We start from the raw sequence: 18,479 nt of genomic DNA, 5'->3' as shown, positions 1-18,479 counted from the left end.
TTTTGCCAGAAGATACTTGGCAAAAAAGAGGTGAAACGAAACTTGAGTGCTTGTTTGCAGTTTGCCAGGCAGCAGTTATTGTACATGCAGGCTAAGGGAAGAAAATAAAACCTGGGATTGAGACGAAGTTTCTCCTTGCTGATCTGACTTCACCATGCTTCTTGATCCTTACTTGAGAAAGATATTTGAGCACTTGCTGCCCTGAAATATTGAGGTAAGTCTCTTATCTATATTTCTTCCTATATATGTATGAGAAATATTTACTTGGGCCTACAAAGTAATTTTCTAGTATTTATATTTTAATAAGGCTTTTTTTGAAAGTAAATTTGCTATTGCTGATCACTTGCTCCCATGCATACATGCAGCATTCATGTAAGTATTATATTTTCCCCTAACGATAAAATTTGCTTAAGCCTTGAGTGAAGTGGGGGAGGGAGGATTTACTCATTTATTTATTTTCTTGCTTTTGCTGGTTATTGCCCAAACTAATGGGTTCCATGGCAGACTTCCAATGTGTATCAAGGGCTTCAGAACTCCCACATTTCCTGTAGCAGCTGTTCCAGCTTTGCAGTCATTTACAGTCACTTAGTTCCTCTTCTGTATACCTTTTTGGAAGTATTTTTTACTGCCTGGACTGTTAATCAGAGAATGGAGTGGTATAGGGTCATCATTAGTTTCCCTGCTTTGCCCTTTTGGTCTTTAATTCTTGTGAGGAGGTCCTCTTTAGGGCTTGGGAGAGGCTCCTTTTTGACCCATCCGAGCCCCAGTTTACTTATATTCATTAGAGTGGAAGTATAGATACACCTGAATACTGGGATCTGGAGCATTAGCTCATTGTAATACATTTTTGGCCATGTCAGTAGGTGGTCCTTTGAAAGTAGAAGTACTTCATATACTTATATGTTAAGTTTTTACATCATGTTATAGCAATTGATTACAGTCCATTCTTCTTTGATCATTTCATTTAGTTCCATCAAAAAGCATAATGTACTTAAAACAACTTAAACTTCCTGAATCCACTTTTGTCTAATTTCCTCTACACTTTTAGGTTCCATACTACATCAAGCTCAAGATTTATGAAGATATGCTTGACAGCGTGTACTCTTCTGAGTCAAGGAATGCCAACCAAATAAATTCGGGAGGCCGAATAACCATTTTTAGGGATGTTTAATTCTTACCAGTCTATGACTGCTTGCTTAAAGGCATCATCTCAGAGTTCCGTTTCGCATGGAATAACTCAGGTGTTGGATGGACTAAGGAGATATGACAAGGCCAGGACTGGCTTGCAATGTTCTTGAACTTTGAATTGGCAAGATTTTGTAAAGCTGGCCTAGAAATCATTGTTTGACTGAAAGAGGCTGTTGCACTTTGGAAACTTTTTTTTCCTCCTACTACCACCAGGGGCAGAAGAGGGAAAGTTAATTTGTATTCATTAAAGTCTTACTTTAAAAAATTGAAGTTGTCAGCATTAGACTGTATACTAAACTCTGTAATCCTGGCAGTTATAATTTGATTGACCTGACATATATGTACAGGTACTTTAGGATTGATATTAGCACAGTTTGTGTCTATGTACTAATTATCTTAGGTAATAAAACAATCTAAGTGACGGTAACAGGAACCAAAAGCACATATACATTTCAGGTGCTTTAAAGTAATCCCCTCTCCTCCCCAGTCCCCTTTACTCCTACGAAAATTGGTAAAACCTATTCTACATGCTTTCTAAGCATCATGTTTCAGATAATTTAATATATAAATATTAATATGTATATATTTAGCTGATGTTGATGAGTAGCTTTATCTTAAATGTTTTAAAAGATCATATAATCCGTGGCATTTGGGGTTGGGGGTGGGTGGGTGGTAGAATTTGCTTTTGAGAACGGACCTTTTGAACAGTTACCCCAGTCCCACTTGGAAGCTCTTCTTTAGTTCCAGGTGAACGTTATAACTAACACGCAGCTGGAGTCAGTCTGTACCATTATTTCAAGTCAAGGGATTGTCTTCTTTCAGAGAGTCAGAGAATATTCAGCAGAGCACATTGCAAGAGAGAGGCTTATCCCTCAAGACTGCTTGTCCTGGGACGGCCCATTGGCAGGGCTCTGTCTTACTGGGAGGAGGTTATAATGACCAGGAATATGGCTGTTCCTAGGTAGGTCGTATGGATTCTGGATATAGCTGGAGTTACAACCACGGCCTTCTTGGACCACACTGACTGTGGGCTCTAAGGAATATAGTGAAAAATGAGTTCAGAGAACAGATTAGCTTTGGTTGCCTTGTTGGGGGGAAGAGAATTCTCTTTAACTTGGTCGGGGGAGAAGCCAGGGGTTTATGATAAATGTATGAAGGTTAGGACTGAGGCTTGTTCAAGAGATTGAAAACCTAAGTGAGTGTGCTATCAGAATCCCAAGCTCTGGTCAAAACCAAGGGACTTAGAATATCCTAGAGGTAGGGGTCAGGGGTTGTATCAGTGAGCCCAGGGACATGGGTTAAACTGGGAAAAAGTAGAACGAGGTGATTTCGAAACTTGCAAATGTCTGTTCTGATTGTTTTCTTTTTTAAACAGGAATTTGTGTTAACAATCAGTTGAAGTGTGTTTGTGTGTATCGACTCCCCACCCCCAATATATCTGCTTCACACATAGCCTTAGTGTTTTTTTTTAAAAGCAGAGTTGGCACAAGAATTTGATTTCTTGCATGAGAGAGGAGGGCAGTCCTGGGAAAGACAGTTCACCTTGGAATCCTTAAAAAGCAACAAAAGAAGGGTGTATTTTCAAGACGGGGACTGGAGAGGGCTGTTTTTACTTCAGATGCTGTACTAGTGCCCTGATTTCACTAAGTTACTTATTTGAGACACCTACCAACTTCATATATATTTTTATTAGATGTCGACAAGGATGGCACATCTGTGTACGGAGACCCCGTGTGCACAGGCGACTTCATTTCTACATAGCTGCTTTCTGGAAGCGTGCAGGTGAGGATGGGCAGGTCCTTAATTGTGGCATAAGGGTTTTCACTGCTATTCAAGGAACAAGTGCTAGAACTGCATACGGATTCTTTCATGTAATCTGCAAGGCAAGAGAGATTTCTTAGGACAAGCAAAGACATAAGACTTAATTTAAATACCAAAAGCAGAGTACAGTTTATGTGCTTTCAGGATCGCGAAGTTGTAAACACCTTTGATAATCCAAGATTCACTTACTAAATACGTTGAGGAGTGCTTTTCTAGGTAAGCAGAGTTCTAAAGAAATATGTTTTTGGAGGGATAAGAACATTTTTGTTTTAGTAGTCAGGTATAGCACCAGAAAGGGATTAATTCAAGATATTCATAATATGCTTTCACTTCTGTTATTTAATTTTTACAAAAGCTTGCAAGGATAGTTGGCTGCATTTTATAAGATGATGGCCCAGGGAGATGAAGTGACTTGTCTAAGGTCATATGGCTCATGAATGGCAGTGCCAATACTTGAATCCATGCCTTGGGACTCTTTGGCCTGTGTATTTTCTGTGATATCATTTTTCTGAATTCTTTTTGATGGCTAAGCTTAGGTTCAGAAGAAGTAGGTGTGTGATTTGGCACAAGTGCCAGCAATTTGGCAACCTTTAGGCAGCAAACAGGTAGTATCCCTGCTCTCGAGAAGCTCGTGATCAGAGGTGGGGCAGACTGAAGTGTAATAGAGGTTTAAAAAACACCTGGGTCTCAAGCTAGGCTTTGGAAAGTTCCTGTTTTCTAGCAAGCCTGCAGTATATCTTCTGGGGTCAATTACTCCAGTTCTCATGAACGCTAACTGAAATCTATTTTAGCAGTATCTTTCTCTGATATTAGGAGAACTCGTGCTGCTTCTCCTGTCGTCTCTCAGGTGCATCATCCCCAAGACTTCAGGGTGTATTAGGGTACAAAAGTTGCAAACTGGTTTCCAAATATGAAGCAAGGTAACTGTAGCTCACTGGAGGAAGAAGGTTCTCTTTGTGACTGGGAGTCACAGTGAAACGGGAGCCCTTCCTTCAACCTCTATGCCATTTTCCCTTTTGGGGGAAGATTACTGCCTCCTGTGGATTGTTTCAAATGAGGCAGAACTTGCCCAGAAAAAGCAGGAGACTCTCTAATCTGGCAACTCTGGCCCTCATCCTTCTGTGAGGCTCTGCCAGCCAGGGGAATCTAGAAATAAGCACTGAGTTGCAGGGGCTTCGTAGTCAAGAGTGATCTAAGAAGTCTAAATTTCTATAAGTGGTAGCAGATGGTGAAATTTCTCTATTTCTCAGCTCTAAATTTCTATAAGTGCTAGCAGATGGTAAAATTCTCGGATGATCTTTCGCTAGAACCACCACAATTTACATTTTGGGCTGCTATTTATCTATGCTTTCTGCCTCCAACTTGTAAAATTAATGAAAATGTAAAAAAGTGAAAGTGGTAGTGTAATTCAAGGGGTTACTGGATGTACCTTGGTCCGGTGAGAGCAGAGTGAGCGCTCCACGTGACTGAAGTGGTTGAGATGTGTGCCACCACAGGAGTCTTTTCTCCCACAGCAGGTAACTGGTTGGGAGGGGATTTACTTTTTTGTTAGTATAGGGTTATTTATGTTTGTTTTAGCAGGTAACATTTCCTCAATCTTGTACAAAACTACATTCACCCATTAGTTCCTTCAAGTGTAGGCAGAGCAGTAATTATTATTTCCCCTCCCCCTTTATTGCTTATGAGGAAATTGAGATTTGTATAGGCAAGTGACTTCCCCAGGGTCACCCTGCTCATCGGTATTAGAGCAAGCTCCAGAACCAGGCTGAGAGCACTTTGTATCACAGCTTAGCCCCCAGGCAGAGGGAGATGTGGGTCTTGGGTCCTGTCTTAGATTGTGGCCTCTCTCTACCCTAGAACCCTAGAGAGGAGGAGAAAACATTCTTGCTAGACAACGAGCAGTCCCAGCAGAGACTAAAGGGAGGCTGGATTGGCCCAGCTACTGGTGAGGCTCTCATAGGGGAAAGGTGGCTCTGGGTCCCAGGCTCTGTGACCTGCCCGAGTCACATGAAATTGCCTCTAGTGAATACTTTGTTTCTTAGTACAAGGGAGTGGGGTTAAGCTGGGAACCCCAGCTGGCCTGTTGGTCCCATTTTGGGTTCTCTAAATTTATCAGCCAAGTAGTAAGGCAGTATGACTCAGCTGCTCCTGTAGAAGCTGAGGACTACTAGTACTGCTTAAAGAAGGGCTGTCCTCTAACACCTCTCCCCTCCTCCCCACGCAGGCACATCATTTTTACTTTGATTGGCAGCTGACTCAGTTGCGTATTTTCTAAAATTTGAGGACTAGTGTTAGCTTGCTTTATAGCACATGTAGCTGGTCTTCACTCACTCCAGTTAGATCATTGACACTTGTTACATCTGTGCAGGGGGCCAGGCAGGAAGGACTAGTATTACTACTTTAGAAATGAGGAAACTAAAGCTCATAAAGTTTGCCTAATGTTAGTAAGTAGTTAAGTTAGGACAACCCCTACCTGCTCTGATACCCAATCAAGGTGTTTTCCCCTCATATTTTTACCCTGTACGCGTCCTATATCCTAGATGCAAACTATCTGCAACAGCTTCACCTTACCCTCAACAAGGAAAGCCTTTTTATCTATGGGGCCAAGTTCTGCTGAGAAAGGCCAAGCTCTTTTTGTGGACATCCCATGACTGATTGTTATGGTAGTGGGAGAGGCTTGAAGCTCTAGCTCAATGCCTAACAGAGCCTCAGCCAACCAGTAGTGGCCCTCTTATTTCCACCAGAAAAGTTGGCTGCTTTCAAGTTTGGGGAAATAAATTGTTTGCTCTGTAGCAGGGGATGCACCGAAATGGATTAAAGATGTTGGGGTTTGTGGGAATGGGGTGTCAGGGAGAAGATGTATCATCCATAAAGGGGCCAGAGGTAAAGCCAAAGGGGATGGAGAAGAGTGTGTGTGTGCGTGTGTGTGTTTGGAGGTGGTGGTAGGAGGGTGTTGAATTATGGAATAAACTGGATTCTATTTCTGAGGAGGGAGGGGAAGGGCAAGGCTAGCTGGAAAACTATACTTCAGGAACCTACTCTTTTCTCCAGCTGAGTCATCCACCTGCCTGCTCTGAGGGAGGGCAGGGTAAGGGGAAGAATAACCAGCTGCTCTAAGACACTTCCTCATCTTTTTATAGCCCCACCTCTATACCAGTCCTTGCACTTTGGGCATGTTGCAAAGAAAGGGGAAGCATCAACCGAGGCTACCCAAGCTCTGGGGAGTCACTCCTCTAAGGCCTGTAATTAGCATCAAGGCTTAAGATTTAGCCCTATAATGCCCTGGCATTTGTTCTCATATAGTTCCTACCTTCCCCAAATCACATACAGCCACATACTATCAGAGGCAGAAGGGGCCTCTGAAATGAACTAATTGAAACATCTTCATTTTATAAAGGAAGCAACAAATCCAGAGAGGGGAAATGATTTTCCAATGCCGTCTTGTGAGTAGGATTTGAACTTATCCCAGCCTTCAGGTTCACACTATCATCTACTTAAGGCCAATATTTCACTGTTGGGGAAAACCTAGGCACTGAACGTCCATCTCTTGTCTTCTCAGCCTACTACTACTATTAGAAGGCCACACTGCCTTTTCTCTTCCTGGGCCCTAAGTCCTCACCCTTCTCTTGATTGAGAGACAAGGACTCGGGAGAGGAAAAGGGGAGACCTCGGGGTCAGAAGGAGAACCACACTGGCTGAAAAAAGTTTTCAGGATGTCAGTGGGCTCCTGACTACCTTGGAAGCCAAGGTTATTGCAAGGAGAGACTTGGAGGTTGGATTAGCAAGGAGCATACAGGTGGGGAAAGGGGCAGCAACAGTGGGACCCAGGATTTCAGGATCATTAAGGTGATGGAGAGTAGTGGGGAGGGTTTCTTCTATAGCACTTTGAAATGCCTGACAGGGAAGTGTTGACATGAGGCAGTTTGCTGCAGAATAATTTTGCTGAGGGGAGCAGGGGAAGGAGAGATGGAAAGGTGTTTAGAGGTAAAATGGGGTTAGCACAGCGGTATGAGTGATCTCACACAACCTCCAGGATGACAGTGAGTGGAGGTCTTTAGTAAGTAACGGGAAAGAGGGCGCATTGACTGAATTAGATGCTTAGAGCTGGAAAGGGCTTTAGAGATAGTGCTTGCACAACCCTGTCTTTTTTTTTATATATATAAATTTTATTTATTTATTTATTTATGGCTGTGTGGGGTCTTTGCTGCGCGCGAGCTTTCTCTAGTTGTGGCGAGCGGGGGCTACTCTTCGTTGCGGTGCACAGGCTTCTCATTGCGGTGGCTTCTCGTTGCGGAGCACAGGCTCTAGAGCGCAGGCTCAGTAGTTGTGGCGCACAGGCTTAGTTGCTCTGAGGCATGTGGGATCTTCCCGGACCAGGGATCGAACCCGTGCCCCCTGCATTGGCAGATTCTTATCCACTGTGCCACCAGGGGAGCCCCAACCCTGTCCTTCTAATAGAGGAAGAAACCAAGACTCAGAAAACAACACTGTGATCTGATCAGTGCCACACAGCAAGAACCAGGACTAGAACCCAAATTGTTTTTTGTTTTTTGTTTTTTTTAAAAAATTTTTTTGGCTGCACCGTGCAGCTTGCAGGATCTTAGTTCTCCGACCAGGGATTGAACCCGGGCCCCAGCAGTAAAAGCTCCAAGTCCTAACCACTGGACCACCAGGGAATTCCCCTTAGAACCCAAATCTTTTAACTCCCAGGCCAGGGCTCTTTCCCACTGAGTTCAGAGAACACTAAGACTCTTAATCTTAACTCTTAGTGGTTATAATTTGGTTTGGGCCAGTAGTTTTAGGAAATAATTCCATTCCTGGTACAAACTAGTTTATTAAATGTTTATCTGGGGAGTTCAGCCAGTTAGTGGGGTTTATTCCATGTCTTTGATAAGTATTTCTGTAAAGCTCTGAACTGTGATGTTCCATTTTCCTCTTGTTCTGGTGTGTTGGTCCCTAACAAACACCTGTTGGTACGTTTGCCTACATAGCCATCTTTTCTCTCCAATTTAAAGGATGATTATAGCCAGAGTGGTGAAATGAAACCTGGCTGCTAGCTTCCAAGTCTCCCCCGCACTCAGACACTCAGATGTATGATCCCACAAAACAGGAATGAATGATGCCATGGCTGAGTCCTTAACTTCGTCCTTAACTTTGTTTTACATTTATGGCTGCGAGTAACTACTATAATCACAATGCGCAGGACAATAAGGTGCATAGGGAAGTTGTGTGCTCATTTATTGAGGTGTCCGGGCCTGTCTGAATTCATTCATGCTTGAGTCATGCGTATTCTCAGAGCTGTAAAGGTCCTTAGAGATGTTTCTGTCCAATCCCCATTTCTCCTTGAGAAAGAAACTGAGGTCCCAGGTCACAGTGATAACACAGTATAGTTTTGTTTTCTGTTGTTTAGCTTCATCTACTGTAATGGTGCTTCCTTTCATTTGGGTGGTTTAAGTCAAAACTAACAAAAAATTGCCAGAATCCCAAGGGCATAGTGGGTGACCTTCTGTCCTCAGATCGTTCTCTTGGGCTGTGCACGTCCTAACAACATGTGCTGGTGGAGACTTGTCCTTCCTGCTCTGCTGTTCAGAACACAGTTCTCACCACCACCCACCCCTAGCTCACCCCACTTCTTTTTTTTTTTTTCCTCACCCCCACTTCTAATAACCACCTCACCAAGGGCTGAAGACTACTAGCTCTCCTTGGTTAGGAAAGTGGTGTCTCAGGTGTACCTAAGGCTAAGTCTGAAAGACCAGAAGGGTAATCTGGCAAATCTGAGTCAGTCTAGACTAGGGGTTTGTAAGTGTTTGTTAGGTGATATGCTACATAAGGATACCCTGAGGCATTTGTCACAAAAGGTCCCACTCTAGATCTACGGCATCAGAATCTTGGGGAGTTGCGAGGTGAACATATGTATTTTTAACAAGCTTTCCAGGTGATTCTGGTACACAGCTAGGTTTAGGATATCCACTGGGATCGTTGCTGTAAGTCATGTCTCTTTCAGTTTGGCTGAGACTCTTAAATAGTCCTCAGAGACAAAAGGACAACTCTATTACATTAGTATAACCCTTTACAATATGCAGAAACACTTCTGATCTGTGTTTTTTATTAGATACTCAGGATAACCTTGTTAGATCATAGGACAAGCATACTTATCCCAACCTTGCAATTTGAGGAAACTGTGCCTTAGGGAGGTTGGTCGTAGTTAATAAGTGACATAATTTCAAAGCCACCTGTTTCACACATTCTGTCATTTAAACTTAGGCCCTAAGCTTGGGGCAGGACCTGACCTTTCATATTTGGCTTCACCTGTATACTTCCTAGAAGGATGATCCAACTTGCAGTTCCCATGTGTTAGGGATTAGTCCTGGCTTCCCTGTTCTCTGGGGCAGAGATCTCATGAGGGTGGAGCGCCGTACAATATTAACACTAGGTATTATTTTCATTCCTTGTGCCCCAGAAAGCCAGCAGGTGCAGGGTGGCATTCCTTACCAGCGCAATGACAGGAGGCCTCTGGGGCGGGTAGATTGACTTTATTTCAGATTTTATAATCAATTTAACTTGTACTAATTGGTTGGATAATGACGTTCTACGTTTCCGAAGACATTTAGTTGGCATCTATAAAAAACCCATAAGCGTTTCCTAAGCAGGTGCAACTGAAATCAAAAGATGAAATCATTATTATTATGATTGCTCCTCCTGGGCAGAGCTACCCAGCAGCCCCAGGTCCTGTGGTCTTTAACCACAGGGGGGTGGGGGAAGAGATGTGCAGTTTGTCCCTGGTAGAACAACTGGCCATTTCAGATCTGCACTCTTTATCTTGCTAAGCCCTTTCTAATGGGACGTCAGGATTAGATACTGTACCTTTGAAGCCTTTGTCCATAATGTATGTGTTCTGACGTCTATCCATTCCACAAGCACCTGCATAAAAATAGTAAAAGGAAAGAAAAATATAGGGGTGAATGAGGTTTACCTAGACTGTATGAATTTTTTTTTTCTTGTTTTTTTTTTCTTTCTCCCCTACCCAGAAAATAAATAGTTCTTTAGTGCCAGAAAATTATTCTGGGTTTAATCTACTCTAAATCATCTTGACCATACAGGGATTCTTTAAAAGCTCCTAAAGCATAAATGATGAGCTACAGCACCCCCTGGCATATTTAGCACTACTGCTCTTTAACCTTCACTCTGAGGGGAATGTCTTCCAGGAGGTGACCAAAGGCAGTTCTGATGCCACCTACAGTCACTGTAGGTGACGTTTCAGGCTCCAAAAGTATAGGATAAGGAATGAATCAGAACCAGTTCTTAGCTTGGGGGAAGGGTGTATGACATTCCCAGTCCCAGTTCTGTTGGACTTCTGGGTGGGGGTGAAGACTGTTTCTCACCTTGTAGCTCTGGTCTTCCCTCTCCCCTTCTGGATCCAAAGCTCGACTGAGGGGAGCCAGAGGGAGGTGAACAGGTAGCTGAGGTTCTTCATTGGTCATCTCTACAGGATGTATAGTCATTCCCTTACATGGTCAGCTGGCTTAGTCCCCCTCCCCCTGCCCCACTTTTTTTGGGTGGACCATTTGCACATAATTGAGAGTTGTATTTGAACAATACTACCAGTGTTTTTCAGTCCCAAGGATTTCTTTTTTCCCTTTTGGCTGTCACAGTTTATCCTAGGCTCCCACAATGCATGGTTCTGAGCCCCAGCCAGAGGCAGGAAGGACACAAAGCTTCAGGGACCAAGCTCAGGTTCTTTGCTACTGGTGATCCCAGGAAAGAAATTATGTGATACTTTAAATTTGGGACAGTGACGACTTGGGCTCACAGAGCCATTTTTTTTTCAGCTTTTAACTGAGAATGCCATATCAGGCAAGGCATGCAGCAAGTGCTTACTAAAGTACAGTTTGACTCCACTTGACTCTCCCCAGTTTTTGACACTGAAGACCAACCCATGGCTGTTTAGATACCTCCCCATACCTCTTCCATATAGAGGTCCCTAGTTGAAATTGCAGGAGCCTACTCCTATCTCCCTTCCTTCCACACATTGCTGAGTAATAGAGCAGAATCAGGTCCAAGTTTTTCTCAAGTTTGCTATTCTCCAAAGGACCTATAGGTACCTGTGCCCTTCAGAAGCATGACTGTAACAGTCTGTATCCTTGGCATCAGTTCAGCACTTTATTCTAGACCAGGGCTTCTTTTGCCCTCCCTGAGGGAGGGAGGCTAGGCTGTTAACTTTTTCCCTTTTTAGAGAACAGGAAACAGGCTCAAAGAAGGGCAGTGACTTGTCTGAGATCACACCGACAAGTGAGAAGTTGAGTTCCACCTAGAGCCCAGATGTTCTCAAGTATTCTCTCCCATTGGCCACCAGCCTGCCTCAGTGTAAGCGAAAAAATGACAGCGTGTGGTGGCTCTGGCTACAGTGGTTGAAGGGAGAAATCTGGGCTGAGCCCAGAGGATGCTCCCAAATGGAAAGAGGTGCAGGGTGGTGGTAGTGTGTGTGTCGGGGGGTTGTATTTGGTGGGGTTATTGAATGTCCTGAGCACTGCTTAAGGGGCTCACAGCCAGGAGCACAGCCTCCTGGGTATAAGCCCAGGGTATTTGAAGCCCATGCCTACTTAACAGGTAGATGGATTTAGAACCTTTGCTCTTCTTACTGCTACTGGCCTCAGAGACCTTCAGGGGTTGGTAGAGTTGCATTTCACTTGAGCTCTAGAAACCAGCTAGAGCCTGAATTCAGGCCCAGGTTGTCAAGTGTGCCGTCTAGGGCAGGAATACTTTGTAGGGAGGCCAAATTCTCTGTTCATTCATTGCACCTACTTCTGTAACTCCTACCTCACATCCTCCCATAGCAGGACTGATTTTCCAAGTCTCTTTTTTGCATCTTTCCCAAGCTACCAGGTTTGAGCCTAATATATGAGCACAGGGGATGTTGGTTGACACATCCTGCCTCAACTTCTCTAGATCCCTACTGGACCACCCTACCCTATGATCTGGGAGAGCTAGTCTGGGGTCTCTCTCTGAGGGACATTGGGCTTTTTGGCCAGAGAGCCAACTCTCCATCATTCACATCCACGGGCCCAAAAAATCCCAGAGATGTCACCATCTCCAAGTCATTTCTCAGTGGTTTTGGGTTGTATTCTGTGGTCTGCAGGGAGTGCGGTTATGTTGTGTTCCCTTCACCTAATACTAGTTGCAGTTTGTCCATATCCACTGACCATGATAGGAGGAGAAGGGGTGACTGAGGGGATCCAGACAGGCTTCCTTCTTCAGATAAGGAATTGGGCTTGTAGATTAATTATGTCAGAGGGAAGGGGCTCAGCAGGGAGAGTTCTGGGACCATGGGGGTAAGTTAAAGGATAGGAATGGGGGTTAGGGTAGGTGCTGGGTCTGGTCTGGTATGACAGCCTCAGGGGTCCAGGGGATAGAGGGTAGGGCTGGGAGTCTAACCTGGTGAGTGTAGCTCAGCGGGGCGGCTGAGGTGTCTAAGTTCAATGTAGAAGTCCTCGGGCGGGTACCTGGCCTCCAGGGCACTGATCTGGAAATGGGAGTCTAGTGAGAGGAATGACAGGGAGGAGCCATTATTCCCAGGGCCCTGGTATGGCAGGGGTTGGGGGATGAGGGTCAGGTTGGAAGGAATTAGGGCTTCCATGTGTAGCATCCAAAGGCGCTAGCGCCAGCAGGGCCAGAGGGATTTGCTAGAGCTGAGGCCACTGGCCTTGCTACCCCTCACTCCCCACCCCTCACCCACACCCCCATAGGAATTGGTGTCTGCCAGGGCAGTGGGGCAGAGGGAAGAAGCCCTTGAAAGGGGCACCTTGGTAGGGCCTGGCTCAGGCAGGGGGTCCCTTTCCCAGATGGTGAGTGCATCTTTTGCTTCCAGCCTGAATCCCCACATCTGGGCCCTAGCTTTCTCCCTTGTGGTCCCTGGGGGAAACCATGCTTAAGATTTATCTACTAACTCTCCCAGGGAGCTGGGATGGGCCCCTGTCAATATGGGAGAAGGAGAAGAGGGTGGGATGTGATGGCAGGGGACCAGACTCAAACCACTACTGACCTAACACGTTCACATAGCTGTAGGGGGTCCAGCCTGCCATGTCTCTGTCAAGGGACTTGTTACTGAGCTGTTTGGAAAGTAGGAGAGCGAGTTACTATCTAGTGCCCTTGAGATGCCCCTGCCCAGCCTTTGCTTTTGCCCACCCTCGTGCACCCACCCCCGTGATGACCCTGACCCACCTAGGTGCTAGGTCATTGACGGAAAGGGACAGGTAGGTGTTCTATGACAGGCCACCATGGTGTGGCTGAGGCCAGTGGGAGCAGAACATATACCCCCATCTAAGCAGTCTGGCTGAAGTTGTAGGGCTCTTGGGCCCCTGGGACAAAGGGGAGCAAAGGGCAGGGCCTCTTGAGAGCCAAGAACTGGCCTGAGCCAAGCTGGCCCTGACAGGGAAAGCAGGTCAGCTGGGTGGGGCTGAGCTGCAGGAAAAAGGGGGGTTGGCAGCGTCTTGGCTGCAACACAAGGCCATCTCCAGCACAGAGCGGGGTGCTGAGGCTGCCTGCAACATCACTGTCGCCTCTGCCACCTGACCTGGGCTGAGTGTGAGAATCTTCCTTTCATGTGACCAAGAACGCTTCAGGGTAGGTTGTCCTTATGGCGCAAGCCTTCCTCTTCCTGCATTCTCACAGCTGCCCTTCATATGAGGCAAGGATGGTGGTTCTCATTTCACAGTTGGGGACCTGAGTCCTGCTTGTGGGCCCCGTTCATGGTCACACACACAGCCAGTGACAGAGCTGGGTCTACCACTCAGGTCTCAGCTCCCAGACCCATGTCCTTTCCATGTCATCACAGCTGCCTGCCCTTGCTAAAAATTTGCCAGGCTGAGGGGTCCCTGACCACACAGAACTACTTTGGGCCCCTGGGGTGAAATGAGCCAGAGGGTCACCAAGTGGGCTACTCTGTAGTAACTCCACCCCCTCACTGAGTGACAGAGGGTGGCTGGTGCTTCCCTGTCAGCATGAGACCAAGAATGACATGGCCACAAGGGACTTTGTCTCTCATCCCTGGCATCCTTTGCCTCTAACCTGTTGTAGCCTTGATAATGTGGCTCTAGTTAATCAAGGACCTCCTACTGGGAAGCTCCTGGATTCCTTTCCCTCTGCTCCTCAGATAAGCCTAAAGCTGTGCAGCTGGGTGTGGGGCTGACGGCCACAGACTTTGCATACGGACCTCGAGGTACCCCTGCTTGCAGCACTCCCATTCTATTGGAAAACTGAGGCTGAGAGCCCCTGAAGAGTGGCCTTTGGGTGCTGGCTTGACAGGGGTGGCTCTTGGGGCTATATGGGATCTGTCATTGTTGCTAGGGGGTTCAGGGTGCATTGCTACCAGGGCTGTGGCAGCAGCCATGGTCCGTGGACTGGCGGACATTTTCTGTGGGGCAGATGGGGAGAAAGGACCCCTAGAGCTCTAAGGCACAGACCCGGAGGGTGAAAACTGTGCTCCTGGCCCAGGGTGGGGGGTTGCCACCCAGCCCCCCATGGTCCTGCCTTAGCGTGTGTGTGTGTGTATGTGTGTGCGTGCACGCGCGCAGGTATGCAGCATGAGCCCGTTGACCTTGTGGTCCTTGGGGCTGTTCGTCATTTCTGAACCTCTCATCTGCCCACTATGGGTCCTGGCACACCAGGGGGTGCTCACTACACGTGTGTGCTGAGACATCCTTGCCCAAGGGCCTGTGATTGTAAGAGGACGTCTTGCCATCAGCCAGTGTTATGCTGGGAGCTGTGAGGAAAGGCCCTGTCCAGGGTGGTACACACCTGACCTTGAAGGCCTGCAGGACTCACTGTTAATGGGAACACTTGGCTGTGGCTGATGTTTGGGTTCCATGTCCCTTGTGATGGTTCTCATCATGACAGTGGTTGTGGGTGTGTACTGATAACATGTAGTATGTCCAGATATAAGGATATAAGGTGGTACCTAAGTAATAGTTACTCTATAATGTGCTGGTTGCACGCATGGTGCTGGTAGCATACTGCGGTGATTAATGCTGTAGTGATTTGATTATGTGTGTTAACATCAGGCAAAAGTGGTTACATGGTTATGTGTGACAAGGCTACACATGATTACGTGATGATCACATGACTTGGTACCCACTGGTTACACACAGGGTATGGGGGTGTATGTTATATTGAGTGATGCTGTGAGTTGGTTACATGTGATGCGTTCTGGTTACATGGCACTTGTTGGCTCCATATAACCTGGTGGCTTCCTGTTACATGCTTCACGGAGTGTTTACATGGGATCACAGGGCAATGTTTATTGTATTGGCAGTTGGTTCCACACAGACCCTGGGCGGGGTGGTGGTGGTGCAGTTTCTTCCCAGGCAGAGGTGAGGGCTCAGTGCGAAGCCAGTGGATGGGGGCTGGGGAGTTAGGGGCCCGGTACCTTGGTGGGGCTGTTCCTGTCCAGAGTGCTGGCCTGGCTGGTGTTAGGCCCCCCGCACGCCAGTGCGTGGTAGCTGGAATTGGAAAAGCACTGGGCATGGCTGCTACTTTGAGACAAATCTGGGAAGAGAACAAGGTGCCACATGCCATCATATCCCTGCCCCTGGCATGAGACACCCCTAAACTAATGCTTGGGCTGGGCCGCCTTGAAAGTACTCTGCAAAGAGAGACAGTCAAGTCCCCCAGCCCCCAAGCTTCCTGGCATCTACTACTCCCCTAGAAATGTGTAGAGCCTGATTTCCCCCTTTCCTTGCGGTGGCCCTCCTTGCAGCGTGCAGGATGCAGGTTAGGCTTGCCAGTGTGGAGGGTGGCACCAGCATGAGAAGCGTTAACTTGACAGTCTCAGATATCCCTGAGTCACTACGTAGGGCTGTGCTGACCCTCCCCTGCCTCCCCCGGGGTAAGATCCCAGTAGTGAGGCTGTAAAGAGAACTCCACTTCTCCTGACCTTAGCCTTGCCCTCCTGCAGATTCCAGTGGAATGGCATGGGAAAACCTAGCCAACCTTGCTTACTATAGTCATAGAAGAAAATCCCCAAATCTTCCCTATGAGCTTTGGGATTTCATCAGGGGATATCTACTTTGGCTGAAACCCAGGGCAGCATGTAGGCCAGGAACTTCCTCAAGGTAGGGTCTGCACCTGGGCCGCTCGCTTCTGTCTATCCTGCAGCGCCTAGCATGGAGCTGGGCAAATAGGAGGCAATGGAATTAGCAGGAATGACATGTCAGCAGGCTGGCGTGCTCTTGATTTTCTAAGTAAGCCCAAGGTCCAGGAGGCTGCAGGTCAGCCATGAGCTATGGAGCCAGCTGGAGAGAGCTGTCACCCTTGTGCTCACCCTGACAGGCCTACCCTCCTGTGGCTCAGGGCTGTGGGCAATTTTAGAGCATTTTGACCTCTTCTGTTTAATGAAATATGAAGCAAAAAGCTGCTCTTATTTCTAAGGCAGCAGTCCAGACTCCCAGATAGAATGCCTGCTGGAGTTGTTACCCCATTTGTGAACAGACTGGGTTCCAGCAGGCCTGACTCGAGGGACATTGCCCAGACTTTCAGACTTCCCCACGTCAGGCACCGTCCCCTTCCACTGTATAAATAGGGCCCTCCTAACTCTGGGAACCGGGAGGGAGGGGTGCTCTGAGGCCTTCACCAAGGAAACAAAAATGGGACAGGGCTTGGACACTGGGCCCCACGGCTGGTTTCCTGAGGTGGCATAGGCTGGGGAGAGGTTCCCCTGGAGCATTTAGGAAATTTACTGCTTAGTGTGGGTGCTCCTGTGGCTAAAGCCTGGTGAGGAGGATGGGAAGCTCTGGGGAAATGGAAGAAGGCTCCTAAGCGTAGCTGTTCAGAGTGGGCACCCTGGAAACGACACCGCCTGGGAACCCCATCTACCTGTCCCAAGTAAGCGCCTGCTCCTCACCTCCATTATCTCTGCAGGGGTGTCTGAGCATCCAGCGCCAGCAGACAGCTCTGCAGGCACGACCACCCACCTTCAGCGATAAACCCCGGTGTCCCCAAGAATACCGTGTGGCTCCTCTTGGGTCTTGTGTGTGTGTATGCGGGGGGGGGGGGCAGGAGGGAGCTGCTGGGGGCATAGCCCTTACCTGAGAGGGAGTAGTCAGTGCTGGTCATCCTCATGGCAGGTGTGTAGGAGACGCGGGGAGCCAGGTCTCGGCCCTTCTCTTTCTGCCGCCGCCGGTGCCAGGCGAACAGGCCCAGCAGCACCACAATGAGGAACAACAGGAGGACGATGCCTGTGACAGCACCCACCGAGTGCCGCTCTGCACCCAGTGCTGGGCTGATCTTGGTGTAGGGATTTAGCTCCTCCATCATGAGGGCAGCTGCGGGCAGAGGGAGGGGCTGAGCCTGGGGCAGGCCTGCTTGCTCTTCAGGTCTCCTCAGCCTGGGGCCTAGACTCCTAATGTTAGGAGACCCGGGTGCTGGTCTTGGCCCTGTTCTTCAGTCCCTTCAACTTCACGTGTCTGTCTTCAACTGTCTACAAAGGGGGGAGTCCCAGGGTCGTGACAAGGAGCAAATGTGATCATAGGTGGGAACCAAAATAATGGATGTTTATTGAGTGTTTTACTCTGTTCTAAAAATGAGTTACAGATATTAACTCATTTGATCTTCCCAGCAGCCCTATAAAAGCTGTTTATAAGTCCTATAAGAAATAAAGACTAATTATTTCCCTTTCACAGATGAAGAAACTGAGTCACCATAAAGGTTAGGTAATTTGCCCAAGATCACACAACCAGTAACTGGTAGAGTGGGTTTCTCAGGAGTCAGGAAAAACTGGACTCAGCCCCCTCCCTGTCTACCAGCTGTGTGACTCAGAATCCTCAGTTTGCTCATTTGTAACACGGGGACAGTAATCCCACTGTGAGCACTAATGAGAGACTGACAACGAAAGCTGTGAGTGCTGTACCAGTGTGCCCAGGATTGCTGCTCCTAAAACCCCTCTTGATATATGTGTGGGCTGTCCCTCATCCCCCGTCAGAATGCAGTGGAAATGTCTTTTGGCCCCTTTTCTGTACTGTGGATGCTTGGGTGCCCATTCTCATCCCTGTCTCCTACAGCCAACAGCAAAAACCATTTATCGAGTGCTCACTTGATGTGCCAGGCACTGTGCTGAGTCCTTTACTCACATTATCTTAACTTGGTCCTCACAACAGCACTATGGGGTCTTGTCTGACTATAGACCTGGAGCCAAGGTTGAGCCCCTTTGGGCTCCTTGGCTCTCAGCAGAACCTTGTGTCTTTCCACATGTGGAGTTAACAGACCCAGCAAAAGGAAGTGACCGGCCCAAGGACACCTAGCAGGTAATGGCAGAACCAGAATTCGGCAGATCTTCCGACTCGGTCTGCTGACCCTTCCACAGCACTGGCTTGCCGTCATCCTTCCTGGCTCACAAAACTTGCCAAGGATGAGCAGAGGGAAGTGGTGCCTCAGAGGCTGCCTGCTCCATCTGCCTCTCCAGTGCCTGGAGCCTCCCCCTC

At 47.5% G+C, this 18,479-nt stretch overlaps 1 protein-coding gene across 3 annotated transcripts in view; it reads right to left on the bottom strand.

Moving 5' to 3' along the window:
* Positions 1-2,060: 2,060 nt before the first annotated feature.
* The window catches only part of MEGF11 (multiple EGF like domains 11), a 363,230-nt gene continuing 346,811 nt past the window's right edge, over positions 2,061-18,479 (bottom strand). Inside the window, exons 20-26 of one of the 3 annotated variants that reach the window (XM_061182006.1) lie at positions 17,088-17,324; positions 15,431-15,549; positions 13,049-13,115; positions 12,442-12,543; positions 9,874-9,930; positions 2,858-3,064; positions 2,061-2,221 (exon numbers count right to left, since the gene is read on the bottom strand). In XM_061182006.1, coding sequence (XP_061037989.1) covers positions 2,061-2,221; positions 2,858-3,064; positions 9,874-9,930; positions 12,442-12,543; positions 13,049-13,115; positions 15,431-15,549; positions 17,088-17,324 — 950 coding nt within the window. Of the gene's footprint in view, positions 2,222-2,857; positions 3,065-9,832; positions 9,931-10,451; positions 10,493-12,441; positions 12,544-13,048; positions 13,116-15,430; positions 15,550-17,087; positions 17,325-18,479 lie in introns of those variants that run through there. The other 2 variants (XM_061182005.1, XM_061182004.1) reach the window with 2 other exon arrangements.

The sequence above is a fragment of the Eubalaena glacialis genome, chromosome 2 (assembly GCF_028564815.1).
Source record: "Eubalaena glacialis isolate mEubGla1 chromosome 2, mEubGla1.1.hap2.+ XY, whole genome shotgun sequence".
NCBI classification, from domain to species: domain Eukaryota; kingdom Metazoa; phylum Chordata; class Mammalia; order Artiodactyla; family Balaenidae; genus Eubalaena; species Eubalaena glacialis.
This window is presented reverse-complemented; position numbering and strand designations above follow the sequence as displayed.